Below are 14313 nucleotides of genomic sequence, written 5' to 3'. Positions count from 1 at the left end.
TGACTGCTCACACCCCTGGGGGAAGCATGGGGGGGCATATCGGTGTACCTCTCTTTGACTGTACCATTCCTGTACATTAAATTAATCCACACTTAGTAGTCTTCCTAAGGCTTTCCAATATTTTGTTTTTATTTGGCAGTAGCTGGGTGATTTGGAAATGTTTCCTTCCTGTTGCAGCATTTGGAATGAAGCCTTTAGGTTCTATTCAGAAAGTGTAGGAAGGCAGCATTCCTCCTAGCTTTACCAGCTCAGTTTGTCTTCCTGCTTCCGTAATTTAGATGTTTCCCATGAGTCTGTCTTAGTTCATAGGCCCACGTACTGAACCTAAGTGTTTGAGCCTTCCCATGGCATGCTGATGTAACTATAGATATAAAAGATATTGTGTGTGGAGATGTGTAAATCTGTATAGGATGTTGCGTGTGCTTTTCCTCTTAAAAAAGAAGCAAACAAAAAGCCCCCAGTGTTGCTATGTGGATGTGCAAAACGTTTACAAAGGTAAGTAGGACAGACAGCCATTCCACACAATTAATACCATTTCAGCAGTTTCTTTGCTTACTATATAGACATACCTGTAGGGATTCTTGCTGGATGGATAAGTGAAGTTAGGGAAATGAATGGCCAAGAAGAATAAGAGTGCTCATTTCATCTTATGCTATTGCTTTTTTTTAATGGATGGAAAATATGGGGGAATCAGATTTTAGATACTACTTAGATACCCTATCAACTTTTAGCTTAAGATAGTTGTAAGCCTGTTTCTATAAGACATTGGTTATAGAACTGCATAGGCAGTAGGTCAAAAAGAAACTGTTAAAAATATATATATTTGAAAAACTCACTGTTTTCCCCACCATGTTGTTCTCACAGCTGAAGTCATCTCATATGCTGCATTTCTCTACTCCAAGAATTTCAAGTCCCATCTTCCGCACCCTGAGCCCTATAGCCCTTCTGTCTACCCACTTGGACTCTAAGAAAGAGACTGGGTTACCCAGGAGTCAAACAGCAGAGGGTCAGTCTTCCTCTTCCTGCTCAGCTGGCCGTAGGCAACTTCCTGTCATTCCCAGTGGCAACAAGTTTCCCCCTGTCATTCGCATCTCAAAAGCACAACTCCAGCAGGTGAATAAGTCTTCATCTTCATAAAAGCTACTGCACTGTATCAGTCATTTTCAAAGTTGTAAGTTTCTTAGCTGCTTGACATAGCACAATAACAGAATGTTCTGACGAACAGCCACTGGAGAAAAGCATTTTGAGAGCAATCTGTTTTAGGAGTAGCCATTTTGTGAGAAAGATAAGTGAGCCTACCAGAAGAGGTAAAAGTTTGTCAGAAATATTTGTTAGATTTTCAGAGCACAGAACAGTTGGACCTAATGGATGTTCCATCTGAAGATGATAAAGGAAAAATCATACGGGATTTGTTTGAGATATCATGATGGAGTGGGTGAGGATAGCTTTAGGTTCTTTAAAGGAATTTGAAATGTGAAAACATGGGACAGTAAACCTAGGGAATGTATTTGTGACTTCAGAGCTTAAGTTAAGAAGTCTCTTTCTGGGAAGATGGGCTCACAAATGAAAATCAAATATATTTTGGGGTGGGGGAGAAATGTACAATTTGGACTATCTGAGGGCTTTTAGTAAGGAGAAAAATAGGGTCAGGGCCACCAGTGTACTTTTTTTGAGATCAGTTAGAATACTTAACCTATCTGGTAACCTGTACTGTTACAGTACATAAAATAGTGTTGGGAATAATTGATGAGAACTGTCAATGGTAACATTGCTCAGAAGAGTAGTGTCTTCACTGTTCTATACTGTCTACATTTTCCAGTTTTTCTGTCCAGTGGGAAAGAGATGAAGGTTCAGAATCACAATCTATGTTCATCATGGTTTGTTTAGTGGTCACAAGTATGTTATCTGAGATTTGCTAAGCAACTTCAGCTTGCAATGACTGCTAAAGCAGTGTGACATAACATTTATTACATACAGATCCAAGCAACTCATCTTTCACCATTACACCATAACCGTTTCATCCATACTATAAAAATGATTTCTACATTGTTGTCTGTTTCCTGCATATTTATTATTATTTCTCTTTCTGAAAGGCTTATTTTTCTATAAAGCATAGACAGATATGTTGATTCTTTTAAAATATTTTTTTCTCAACAGCAGCTTTTCTCAGTAATTTAATAGGAGCAGTGACTGGTGATAACAGACAAATAATGCAGTAGGTATATGTATGACTGGCTCCAGTAATCAGTGGATTCTCTATAGCACCAGGCAGTTTTTCATTTCCATATAGAATCCTAGTTCCTCTTCCCAGCTTCACAGAAATGGGTGAATGTGGAACCAGTTTGAAAGTAACAGCTTTGTGATCTCAGTAATTGTGAATCTCGTGACCCCACAATGACTGAAATGTTTACAAGGGAGAAAAAAAATGTTATTAATAGTTAGACTGTTTCTTGGGGTTGCTTTTTTATCCCAGAATGCAAAATGGTTTAATTTTTTAAAATCTGTGCAAATAGTTTAGTTTCATTTTTTCTGTCAAAAATATTAAGAGTTGTGGGTTCATCTAACAAATTGTTTACATTATTCAAAGCAGGTAGGTTGGTCCCTGGGGTCAGTGATGAGTACCTGACACCTGCAAATTGTATATTACTTTTCCAACAGCAGTTTGAGATTTCTAATCCATGAGAATTTATCTTCTGCTTTTTCAATTGTAGTGCACACTACAAGCTCGTAAGACCTTAGTTCATTCTGCTAAACAGGGTCCCATGTACTTTCAAGGTCACTGGGAGTGTCTACACGAGACACTGACTGCTCAGTAGCTGAAAAATACTGTACAGTAGTGCATCACAGCATGGATGGTGCTAATATGCTACTGTGCGGTATTATTAGGCTACTGTGCACTAGTATCATCTAAAAGACATTCGATGGTACTACTGCACAGTAACTTTTGTTACTGCATGTTTATTTAGCACTTGCTAATAAAGTACTAAATAAATGCACAGTAACAACTGTGCAGTAGCATCTCGTGTAGATGCACCCACTGAGCCTTAATTTTTTGCAAGGTTTTTTGATATCATGGTGCAGTCATGTTCGCTTCTGTAGCCAGTAGAAATTTTCATAAACACAGAAACACTTTAAAAATGGAGGTTTTCCTTCAATTAAATATTAAAAATGAATATAAAAAGGTTATATATAATTTAATTCTATATAAATATTAGTGCTGAATATATTTCCGTACATTTCCTATTGTGTAATTAACAGTTTGGTGCATCATTCATAATTAATAAACTGCAGAAATTGTGGAACTGTGCTGCAGAATTTACATCCAGAGCACTCCACAATAAATGATTAATTGGTCGTGAAATCAGGAAAGGAAATTTTCTTCCCTTTTCACTGCCAGGTGAGGGTTATGGAGCTGTAACTCAGTGTTTCAGCATTTGGTTGTTGTGTTAGATTGATGATGCTTTTTATATATACTGTATATTTTAAAATCAGCTGCTTTGCCACAGAGCAGTTAATATTTTTGTGTATGATGTGCTGCTTCCACCCATCTGGGATTGGGCTTTGGAGGCCCAGCACCACTTGACTTGATCAGGATTGGGCTCAGGGGCTCCATGCTGCCCCCACCTGGCTTCCGTGTGCTGGGATCAGGTCCCGCGCTCCCTGTGTGCTGAATCTAGCACACAGGAACACAGCCAGTGAGGTTCCCCACAGGATAGATTACACACACTGGGGGCTGGATCTGGTCCACAGGTCAAGGGTTGAGCATCCTTTTGTTAGACAGACACAGGTTGTGTAGGATGGTTTAGGCAGGGATGATCTTGTCCAGAGTTTGGGATTGGAGTAGATGACCTCATGAGGTCCCTTCTAGCCCTACTTTCCTATGACCCAATCAAGTAGCTGTCTAATACGGTTCTCAAATAGAGGAGAGAGGGAAGCCCTTATATTTTGGTTTAGGGAAACTCTTTTACAACCCTGATGGTCACAATCATGGTTAAACTGATATGTAGCTAAAAAGGTTCTGATTTCAATCTGTACAGGATTCTTCTTCCCCCTCTCCCTTTCTGTACTTAGATTAGAGGCAGTCCAAATTGTTTAAGCAAGGCTTTCCCCAGAAAGTTACTAATATGTTTCCCTGAATAGAGAAGAGCAGGTTTAATGATGGTAGAAATTTCAGGGATTTAGTGCAGCTCACAGCTGATGAAACAGTTTGTAACAGAAATGTAGATTTGGGAAAGTGCACTGAAATTCTGCTAGCTCCTTTCTTTAAATTGTTTGATTTTTTTTTTAAATCTATTGTCTGCTACCACTCAACATAAAAATATAGGAAAAGGAATGTTCTTATTATTAATGTATTTATTCTGTGAATTTGACAAAGATGATGGGTGGGTTCAAAAAATAACAAACTCAGTAACTAGAAGCTTTCTTTGTTTTCAGTAATTACCACTAGGCACTTCTGAAGTCTGGCCATTAGTGGTGAGGTGACTAATAACAGTTTCATCATTTCCTTTGCCAGCCAGTTTTCCTTTATTTGTCTGAATCGTTCATCCAACAAAAGACATTCTCAAAATAGCAAAATGTGATTTTTAAAATCACAAAATTAGACAGGAAGACCCAAAAATGACATATACCAGCAATTACTTAATTTCTTAAATTAGCTGGATTCATGGTATCCTTTTTTATAAAAGTTTAGCCAATACACTTTTCTTCAGATGCAGGCAGGTCTTTACTGTAGAGTTCTTGTGCTTGCCTGATATGTCCAAACAATACATACAGGTGCTTGGCATGTTCAAATGTGCTGCTGCAGGGTTTGCTGGTATTTTATGTTTTATGCAGAAATAGAAGCTCTACAGGCAATTTCATCACATCTGTCTTTGGTGCAATGAAAAATTAAGAATTATAGCACATTAGATTAGCTTTGCCAGGGTAGAAGTTTTCCAAGTTGTAAATTAATGAAGAAACAATTAAGGGCAACAAGACAGTTAATGTGAGCCTGTGATATTTTTAAAATAGTACATTACCTGCAGAAAAAGCATCCATCTTTAGTGACAAGTTCTTCATGTCCTTTCTTCACCTTGCACCTTCCTTTAATGATAGCACAAGATCCATAATGAAGGTCCGTACAGTCGATGAGCAATAGTAAGAGTATTTGGGCCCAGCCATCACTAGCTTTCTGAATGGATGAAACATCCTTGTATTCAGGGTTACAGTAAAGCCAGAAGAATAAACACTGTAAAAATAAATGATTTTACCATTGATGTTTATAGCTCCTTAAATACACAGCACTTCAAGGATCTCAGAATCTAAGGGAGCAAAAGCCCACACCTGTATGGCATGTCTGTTCCCATCCCTCCCTAATATCCTCAGTTCTTTTTCTTATAGTTTGTTTTTAATGCCAATCTCCAAATTATTTTCAAAACAACTTTCATATGATACATATTATTTGCTCCATAAATTCATTATATATACTGGAAGTACTGAAATGCTGGCTTAGGAAATCGAAATGGTATATGGAGCATTTCAGCTCTAGATAGCTGACTCACTTCGGTAGTCCAAATTGTTGCCGTTACATAGCTATTCCCTTAATTGCCTACATGAAATTAGTAAGCGGTTATGGTCCAATGTTTAGTAGCCAAACGCATCATAAAACCAGTATTACATTTGGCACTAATCGGTACACTTGTTGGCAGCCTCAGCAAAGGTGTGAAGGACTGTCTGAAAATATTTTGTCTTACAGATAGCACCTTGGATCATTAAAACTGAAAAAGGTTGCATAAAACTTGCTTTATATTCAGTTTATTTTGTGAATTTATGAGTATTTTCTATGTGGTCAGTTTTTTCATCTTGTTGTTTGTATGGGTTTTTCAAATGACTGTAGGAGAGAGAAATCATTAAAACGGGTAAAAGTAGGGGTGAAACAAAAAATAGATGTAGGTGTATAGTATCTTAAAGCACATTGAATTTATTTTTGCAAACTGACTCAATTTCAAGTTGTTAAGGAAAAGTATAGTGTATAGAGATGCTGCTTTTTTCTTAGACATGAGCACATTTGCAGCCTGGTCCTACTCCATCTCTTAAGTGCCAAAATGTGAGCGTATTTCATCCTGTTCAAGTCCATGAAAAACAGTCAGCAGAAAAGGCAGAAAGGTCCTCCTTTTGTTTGTTGCATTTATGATTGTATCTTATGGCTAAGCTATCGGCATGTTACAAAAATAGGCATGTTAGCATTTTTTTCAGGGACTTGAACAGCATGAAATAGGATTATACTTAAGCACCTGTGTTCACTTCTAGGCATGTAATATTTGGAATAGAATTAGACTCTGTTTCCCAAATGACCAAAATGTCAAGACAAAACTACTGACCAGCTCTTGGCAATGATGAGTGCCTCTAGCACACTCCAAGATTACTTAAACCCTATTTTTTCACACTAAAAAACTAATGTTTAGATTATCAACCTAGAACTTAAACAGGTTTAGAGTCCAGTTATGCAAAATACTATGCAAATGTTTTTGCAGAACCGTGCCCAGAAGAGGTTGCAATCAAAGTAATTTGATAGGGGACATGTCTATACTGTAAAATTACTACACTGCTCTGCATGGACTCCTTTTTGTATTGGAAGGAGTGTGCGGGGCTATTGTGCTTCCAGCTTAGGAGGGAACCTACACAAAGCAGTTTGACATGTTTCAGGGTGTCACTGCCAGACATGGTAAATTTGCCATGTAGATCTCTCTTTAGGTATGGACCTTTAAACACTTTTTGTGACCAGCTATATCATAATATAAATGGACTTTACCTGAATGGATGAGACCAAATTATATTGTAGCTGTGTGAAGGAGCTGTGCTCTACATCTATTTTAGGTCCTGTCTATAGAGACAAAGCCACATTATATCACAGTTGGGCCTCCAAAGTATTCAATCACTTCACCAACACACCCAACATCTTGTTGTATGGATTTGAAATAAACAGAACAAAAAGTCATTCACAGACTAGATTGTATTAAGAATAGTATAAACCAAGACTACAGATTCTTATCCTGTTACCTGGATTAGCTTTATTAACCTCTGTGTCCCTCAGTGGATTAACTGCTTTGTTTTTTTGTCTCCTACCCTTCTTGCCACTTTCAGCAGTACCGTCTTCTTTTTCTTTCCCCTTCCATACAATTTGTATTCTAATCTCCATTTTCTGCAGTTCCTTCTTAGCATCTGATGAAGTAAGATTCTGCTTACCAAAGCTTATACACCTCTGATTTAGTTAGTCTATAAGGTGCAAATCTACCCTGCTTTCTGCCTGACTTCAGACTAAAGCAGCTAACTACTTTCCTGTGTTTATGGACTTGGCCAAAAAGTAACTTAGTACTGGAGTAGGAGGAGTGTATTCCTGTAAACGTTTATATCTTTCTGCAAATCGTAAAACTTAAACATTTGTGTGTAGCAGAGGGAGAGTTAAAAAGAAAACTAACTTTTGATTGATCATAGTCATCTTTTGCAGAGCCCTTAGACATAGCCTGCAAACCTCCAGGGGTCCACAGACCACAGGTTGAAGACCACTGGTTTAAAAAAATAGGACAAAATATTTTTATCTTTCAAAAAAGATATGTAAGTTGGAAAAGTACCTGTCTTTTATAATGAGCTCTGAAATAATAGCTTTAGTAGTAGCTTTGAAAATGAAAATTCAAAGCTTTTCTAAAGTAATTTTATCTTCAGTTTTATTAATAAGTTTCTGAAAATTACAGATATTTTCTCTGCTGGAGCAGGAATTAATAGAGTTCTTAGCTTCAGAGAGATCATTTAAATATAACAAAATGTAACAGAACCTATCCCTCAGCTAAGAAGAAAAGTGTATTTCTCATACCCTGTAGTGGGAACAATGATCAGTTTGTCTCCGACTTATTAAATTATTATTTATTAGTTGTGTTACCATAGTGTGTTGGAGTCCTGAATATTTCAGCTGCATTTTAAGTAGTGATGCTAGAGAATGACTGTTAGGCAAATTAGCAACAGTGTTTTGCATTTAAAAATAGAAAAAATATTTTAATATAATATGTATAATATAAGTCTCTGTGTGATGGATTTTAAAATATTTATAATTTCCAGTGTCTTTTTTTACCCTAGTTACTAGTTAATTGGAAAGGCAGAATACAGAGGTGTGAATTATGAAAGACCTTCCTTGATGATCTAATTTAATTTTCTACTGAAAATTATTAGGTATTCTATAAAATCTATATTTAGAAGCAGTGAATAAAGTATGGTAGTAAACATATGATCTGTAGTAGTCCCTGTCCATTGGCCTTCCAGCAGAATCCAAAATTATTTTTTGGAAGTCAGTCCCAAAAGGGTCTGTACCCAGGGTGGCAGGGACAGGGGCAGTGGCTGTAGCTGGGCTGGCTGCAGCGGCAGCTGCTGTTCTTGTGCTCACTCTAAGAGGTGCTCCAGTCACCCACCTCTAGGTAGATTCCAGCTTTTCAGAGGCCAAGGTGTTGGCTTGAGCATCCTTTTGGTTACATTACTGAGTCTCCATCTCAATTGGGCGTGAAGAATGAAAGCAATCATGAGGAAGTATGGATTTAGTGACTATAAAAATCATGGATGAGATAGCAGCTTAGGATGTCATTTCTTCACTCCTTTAAATTTATGATCACATGAAACCCCAAACTTGCGTGCTTAGAAAAAGGCTGGGTCCAGGTCATAGATAAGTGACTATTTTTTATCTGGAAATCTCCCATCAAGACCAAAGAAACCCAAATTCACCTTCATGGTCTCAGAAAAGAAGTAATAAATCATTTGGCTAACTTTTTATCACCCCAAAGGTGGCCTGTTGTTGTGGGTTAGTGTTGGACAGAGAAGTGGAAGGATTTGGGTGTGTGGGAAGGAATTTCTTCATACAGTAATAATCTGTCTCATTTATTTTCTCAAATCCCTGCAGTTTCCTTCTCTTCCTAGGGTAGTAGCACATCATTTTCCTCTTTCTTCAGCCAACAGGGAAGATTTTCGTTAGAAGATGTTCCATCTCTTGGGGACTGGAGCCAGCATCTTAGTGCCATGGAAAAATATTTTCATGAGTTTTTCTTCAGGTCTTTTATAATCCAAAGAAGAGCTTAGTGGAAAAATTTTCCTGGGTCCTAGTGAAACCAAAAATTCAAGATGCAAACTATTAATTTTGCCCTGACTACTAAAGAGTAAAGGTGTTGCTACTTCTGTGATCTTTAAAGAGTCTTACTCCCACATCCTTACAGCCTCATAGATCTATTATTTCCCTTAGATAACCAGCTTTTTAAATATTGTCTTTCCTTCTAGCCTGGCCTCAGTTGCTTTGGGTTTTTTCAAAGCCACATCTGAAGTTGCAGCAGCCCTTGCAAGAAAGATCTCTGCTTAAGTGTCTCCTTAAATTATCACTTCTATTGATTAATTGTCAAGATTGAGTGCTGAAGCTGGCAAATGAGATAGACTGGGTATTTTTGAGTCCCTGGTGTTTATGGTGAATAATGAGAAGGTATTCTACCTGCCTTGTGAAGGAAGGGATATTCCCATTCAAAGAGAGAATTGTGAAACTCTAGAATTGTCAGCAGTTTTCATTTTGTAGTCTGGGTCAGTGACCCAGAAAGCTGTCCTCTCTTTTTTTTCTTTCAGTATCATATGCATTGCTCCTATGTGCTCAGTACAGGGTTCTTCACCTGGCAATTCCTACCTCCTGGGTCTAGTGGAAATCTAGATTATCTAACAAGGGAAAAAAAAGGGACATGAATCTCTTTCTTCTCAGGTGCCCCAACTGCACAAATCTGTTGAAAAGCATCTCATTTCAAGAAATAAACAAGCTTCACATCACAGCTAACTTAACCTGACAGGCTGATACATGCACAGGAGAACCCAGCCAGATGAGAGAGCATGGTCAAGCAGAGAGAATTGTCTCCACATAAATGTATTTGAGCTTAAGAGTGCCTGCTGGCTTTCTGGAACTTTAGAAGGAGGAAGAATGTCTTCATTAAACCAGCATAAGAGTACTTACTTGGGGTGCACCAACAGAGATTTTTTGGGCCAGTACCGATGGCTGATTTTTAAGGAGCTATATTGGCTGATACTGCTCTGATTTCTGATATGCAGGTGCCCCCAGATCTGTGCATGGGGTGAGGGTGGCCTGCCACTGCAGGCTGGGACTGGGGCAGCAGCCAGGGTGAAGTGTGGGACAGAGGCACAAGTGACTCATCTGGTGGGTGTGGGGGTGGCTCCCACTGCTGCACACATCCTGGGAGGGCTTGGGATATCTGCCCCTGGATTTGTGCATGAGGCGAGGGCAGACTGCTGCTGCAGGCTGGGGTGGTGCCGGACTCTTCTCAGTGGGGGGTTTTGGGCTGGGACTGTGCTCGGGGCAGGCAGTGGTGGTGCTCGAAAGGGAGGGTTTGGGGGCTATGACAAATTTTGGGGTGGCTGCAGCCCCCCTCCCACAGCCCCTCTCCTAGCACCACTGTTACTTGCTCTGAGCATAGCCTAGCCCAGCCCCCTGCCCCTACCCCAGGCCCACTCCCTCTTACGGTGGGGGTCTCAATCTGCACCCTCCCCCCCACCTCCCCTTTCCTCACAACAGACTTACCAGCTGGACTCAGCTGCGCGCATGCATGGGGCATTTATTGGCAACGTTATTGGCCACAGCCAAAAAAAAGCTGATTGCCTATACTGTCAATGTTTCTTATATCAGTGTCTATCTGATATGGGACTGATGTATCGGTGCACCTCTAGTAGTTCTCTCTCAAAATTGACTGGGACCCTATCGCTGGTAGGTGTTGTCAGGCTTCGGCCCCTTTCTGGTTGGCACCTTCCTCCCCAGTGATGTCAGGGTGAGACTGCACCCTGGGGCCACGTAGAAGGCTCTGAGCGCTGGCCCTACTCTCCTGCCATGACTTTGATGTTGCTAGATGGGGAGGCAGTTCCCTGTCAGTGGTCCCAGAGAGGTTGTGATCCTGGTCTTTCTTCGTGGGGCTCCAGACCTCCCCTTTACCCCACCCGTACCACATCCACGGCCTGGGAGGGCTCTGCTCCCTGTAATCTCCCCCGGGACAATCACTTCTCACTCATGAGGCCCACCTGAGTGGGGCCGGGTATATTTGGCTGTCATTTGCTCTGGATAACTAAAACATTCCCTGGCTGGGGTAACGATAACTTAGAAGTTTCTTTGCTCAAGGCGAAGACATTTGGCATCTGCTGAAGAAGTGTAATGGGATTCTGGCTCCTCAGGACCCCTTTACCTCCCTGGGATGGGTGAATGAACCTTCGTCTGTCCCTCTGGTTACTTTTCCCAGGGACCAGCAGGCTAGGAGTTGATCACTCCTGCTCCCACCACCTGGTGGAGGTCACCTTTTCCCCACCGGGCTCAGGGTCAGTCGCCGTCTGCTCCTCCCTCTTCACCCAGCTGCCCGTTGGGTCTTGTCATCGCTTGCCGCCCTTCCCCACCAGGGTACCTGAATGCTCCAGTGCAGCCAGGTCTTCACTCACGATGGCAGGGACGACCTCCTTCTCCCTGCCATGCCCCTCCAGACAACTTGGGCTCCCTGAGCTTTGACCTGTGGTTTTCCTCACCAGGGTTTCCTGGTGGACGCTGGGGCTTCTTGCCCTGTGCCCAGCTCCCCTGCTCCTACCCGGCTCCACCGCCTGCCTCTCCCCACCAGCACTCTGCCTCTCCCTGCTCGGCTCTGCCACCTTTCTCTCCCTGGCGGTGTTCTCCGCTCCCTCCGAGCAGCTGGGTGTTTCTCCACCTGCCTTTTGAGCAGCCTGTGCTGCTGTTAGGCCCCACCCCCGGGGCTCACTGATCTGCAGGCTCAGGCAGATGTGGAACCACTGAGACTGTGTCGGCGTGTTTTCGCAGCTGCCGCTTGTCCCAGCGCCTGTGGTGAGTATTGGGGCTCATCAGGCGGGATCCCGGGACATGTTGGGAGGGGGGCTTCTGCCTCCCCCCCCATAGACACCAACAGCCCAAGTCTCTTTTTCTCTTCAGTTAAGTGGAAGAGAACTTAGTAAAAGCTCTCTGAATCTCATATGACTTGAATTGCCAAGCACACTGGCTCATCATATCAGAAGTATTGCCAAGAGATTAGATGCTTCACACAGAAATATTTTGCTAACTTTCTAAACAATGGGGATCATCTCTATAAATCTATCAACAAGAAAAAAATGTAGATGCAGTAGTCTATCAGTTGTCCAGAACCAGGGCATTTGGAGTACAGCACATTTTCCATTACATGGATTAACAGCTTTGTTTATGATTTTTTTCTTCTTGTGTCTTTGTTTGGAAGATGGGCTAGAAAAAATAAAAAGTCAGCACTTAACGGTACCCAACATTGGTGAGATCATATAGATCCTACTCTGCTGACCTCCTAATTGTGTCTCTCATCTGGGTCATTTCCTTATTCTCTTGTGCTCAAGACCTGCTATAATAAGGACAAGCATTTAATCAAGAATCAGATTCCTGAAATCTCTCAGTCTGTTTTTTGACTGAGAACTTCTGAAACATTAGGGTTTCAGATGAGGTGGACCAAATCATTCTCTTATCTCACAAAGCAGCCTGTTGTCCAAAATCTCTTAGTTGGTATAGTCTGTTTTATGAACACGACATAGGACTGGAAGGGTTCAGATTTCCATAAGGTTTTCACAACATTTAGCCCCTGAATTCTTAAAATACAGGTATCAATTCCTGGAACCATAGGGAACTAGGGCTTCATGCATGGAGAAGGGTAGCTTTGTTTCTATGGTATCCTATAGAGATCCTCCATATCATTAGTATTAAATTACAATCCATGAGGCAAAATGGCTTATGGACATTAGGAATGGTGTGTTTTAAACTTTAAGAAAAGGAGTACTTAGAGATGTGATTCATTAGGGAGATCAATTAAAGGGGAATAGGAAGTTGGAAAGTTGTTCCATTTCTTGGTCCTGTTTTCCTGGAATGTAACATCGCATTTTCCTCCATTCTTGTACGTTTCTCTTCATACCCTGAATGTTTCTTAGGTCATTTCTGATTAAAACCCAGGATCTGTGCAGTAGTAGACCAGTCATAAAAATTGTCAATGCTTACTTTATCTTTGTTTTTGATGACTGGGTCAATATAGTACATATAAGACCTCAGAAAACATTTGAATTTTTCCTTGAATCCTGAAGTGAGATAGAGACTACCACTTAAAATGAAGGTAAAGTTTCCTTAAGATGAATGAATCAGACTGAAATTAGAAAGAAGAGGACTGTACCCTTGAAGATGTAAACACTTTTCAATTTGATTGGTTTTCAACATGCCATTCTGATTCAGTGAACAAAAGAGTAACGGGGACCGTACTGTATTGATCCAGTCACTGAAAGCAAACTAGCAGGTAAATGAGAATACAATTTGCCTTTTGCTGCCAAAGATTCTAGACACCTAGGGGCTTTGTTGCACATTAATTTAAAGCAGCTCTTGGAGCTCTTAATCTCTAGTTTTAAGCACACTTTAGATGACTTAGTCATGCCATTCCAGGGAGGTGCATCTTTCATCTGTGTTATACAGTTCATGTTCCATTTAATGTGTGGCCACTCCCCACAGGTGAACCACCCAAGTTGCAGTCCTTCAGCATCCTAGTATGCAGTGTCTTCTCTCCAATCCTCCTGTTGTGTGGACAGACTTTCCACCCCTGAACTTTACTGCCTAGGAGCGTGGGGTGCTGGCATCAAGCCAACTCCTCCTCCCACCCCAGGGGTGCAACCACATGCAGTTAGCCTGCAGAGCACATGCCAGCTAGCCAGGTTGCAGGACATGGACAGGCCCAGGAGTAGGGTCTAGAGGCTCAGGGAACAAGGTAGGGGGCCAGATAGGGTCCCCATGAGCTGGGGTTTCCTTCCCAGGGCAGGGTCAGTATTTCCCCCAAAAGTGCCTTCCCTACTGCTTCCACCTCCCAGAGACCCCAGGAGGCACAACCAGGACCCCTGCCACACTGCAATTCCAAATCCCAATGTATTAAAATAGCAACAACAGAAGCAGCGGCCAGACAGGCAGGTTAACCCTTCCCTGCCTGTTCCCTGGGTACCGACAGTGCAGGCAGCCACAAGTAAGTAATGCCACAGGGGCAGTGGGAGACAGGAAGCAGGGAGGGATCCCTAGGAGGTAGGGGGTGAAGCCAGGCGTGCACCAGAAGGCTGGTGGGGGGGTGCTGTGGGCCCATCGGGGGGTGGGGGTGGAGCTCAGGGTCAGGATGAGTGACGTGACCCCAGCTGGCCTGGATACGTGCAGGGGAGGCGCTAGACTGGAGGTGGACTGGGCTGCGCTGGGGGGGTGGGGGGAGGTTGGGAGCCGTCGCCGTTGGT

General features: G+C 41.8%; 1 protein-coding gene across 2 annotated transcripts in view; it reads left to right on the top strand.

Annotated features, from left to right (window-relative positions):
* Nucleotides 1-14313, top strand: part of TTBK2 (tau tubulin kinase 2) — a 220708-nt gene that overhangs the window by 186588 nt on the left and 19807 nt on the right. The window contains exon 9 of one of the 2 annotated variants that reach the window (XM_019519087.1): nucleotides 865-1113. The exons of the other annotated variant lie outside the window; for it this stretch is intronic. Within the exon in view, the coding sequence (XP_019374632.1) occupies nucleotides 865-1113 (249 nt within the window). The remainder of the gene's footprint in view (nucleotides 1-864; nucleotides 1114-14313) is intronic. 2 annotated transcript variants of the gene reach the window in all.

Source organism: Gavialis gangeticus, unplaced genomic scaffold (genome assembly GCF_001723915.1).
Source record: "Gavialis gangeticus isolate Ggan-Ray unplaced genomic scaffold, GavGan_comp1, whole genome shotgun sequence".
In the NCBI taxonomy this organism is placed as follows: domain Eukaryota; kingdom Metazoa; phylum Chordata; order Crocodylia; family Gavialidae; genus Gavialis; species Gavialis gangeticus.
The sequence above is the reverse complement of the archived record's forward strand: the minus strand, read 5'-3'. Positions and strand labels throughout refer to the sequence as shown.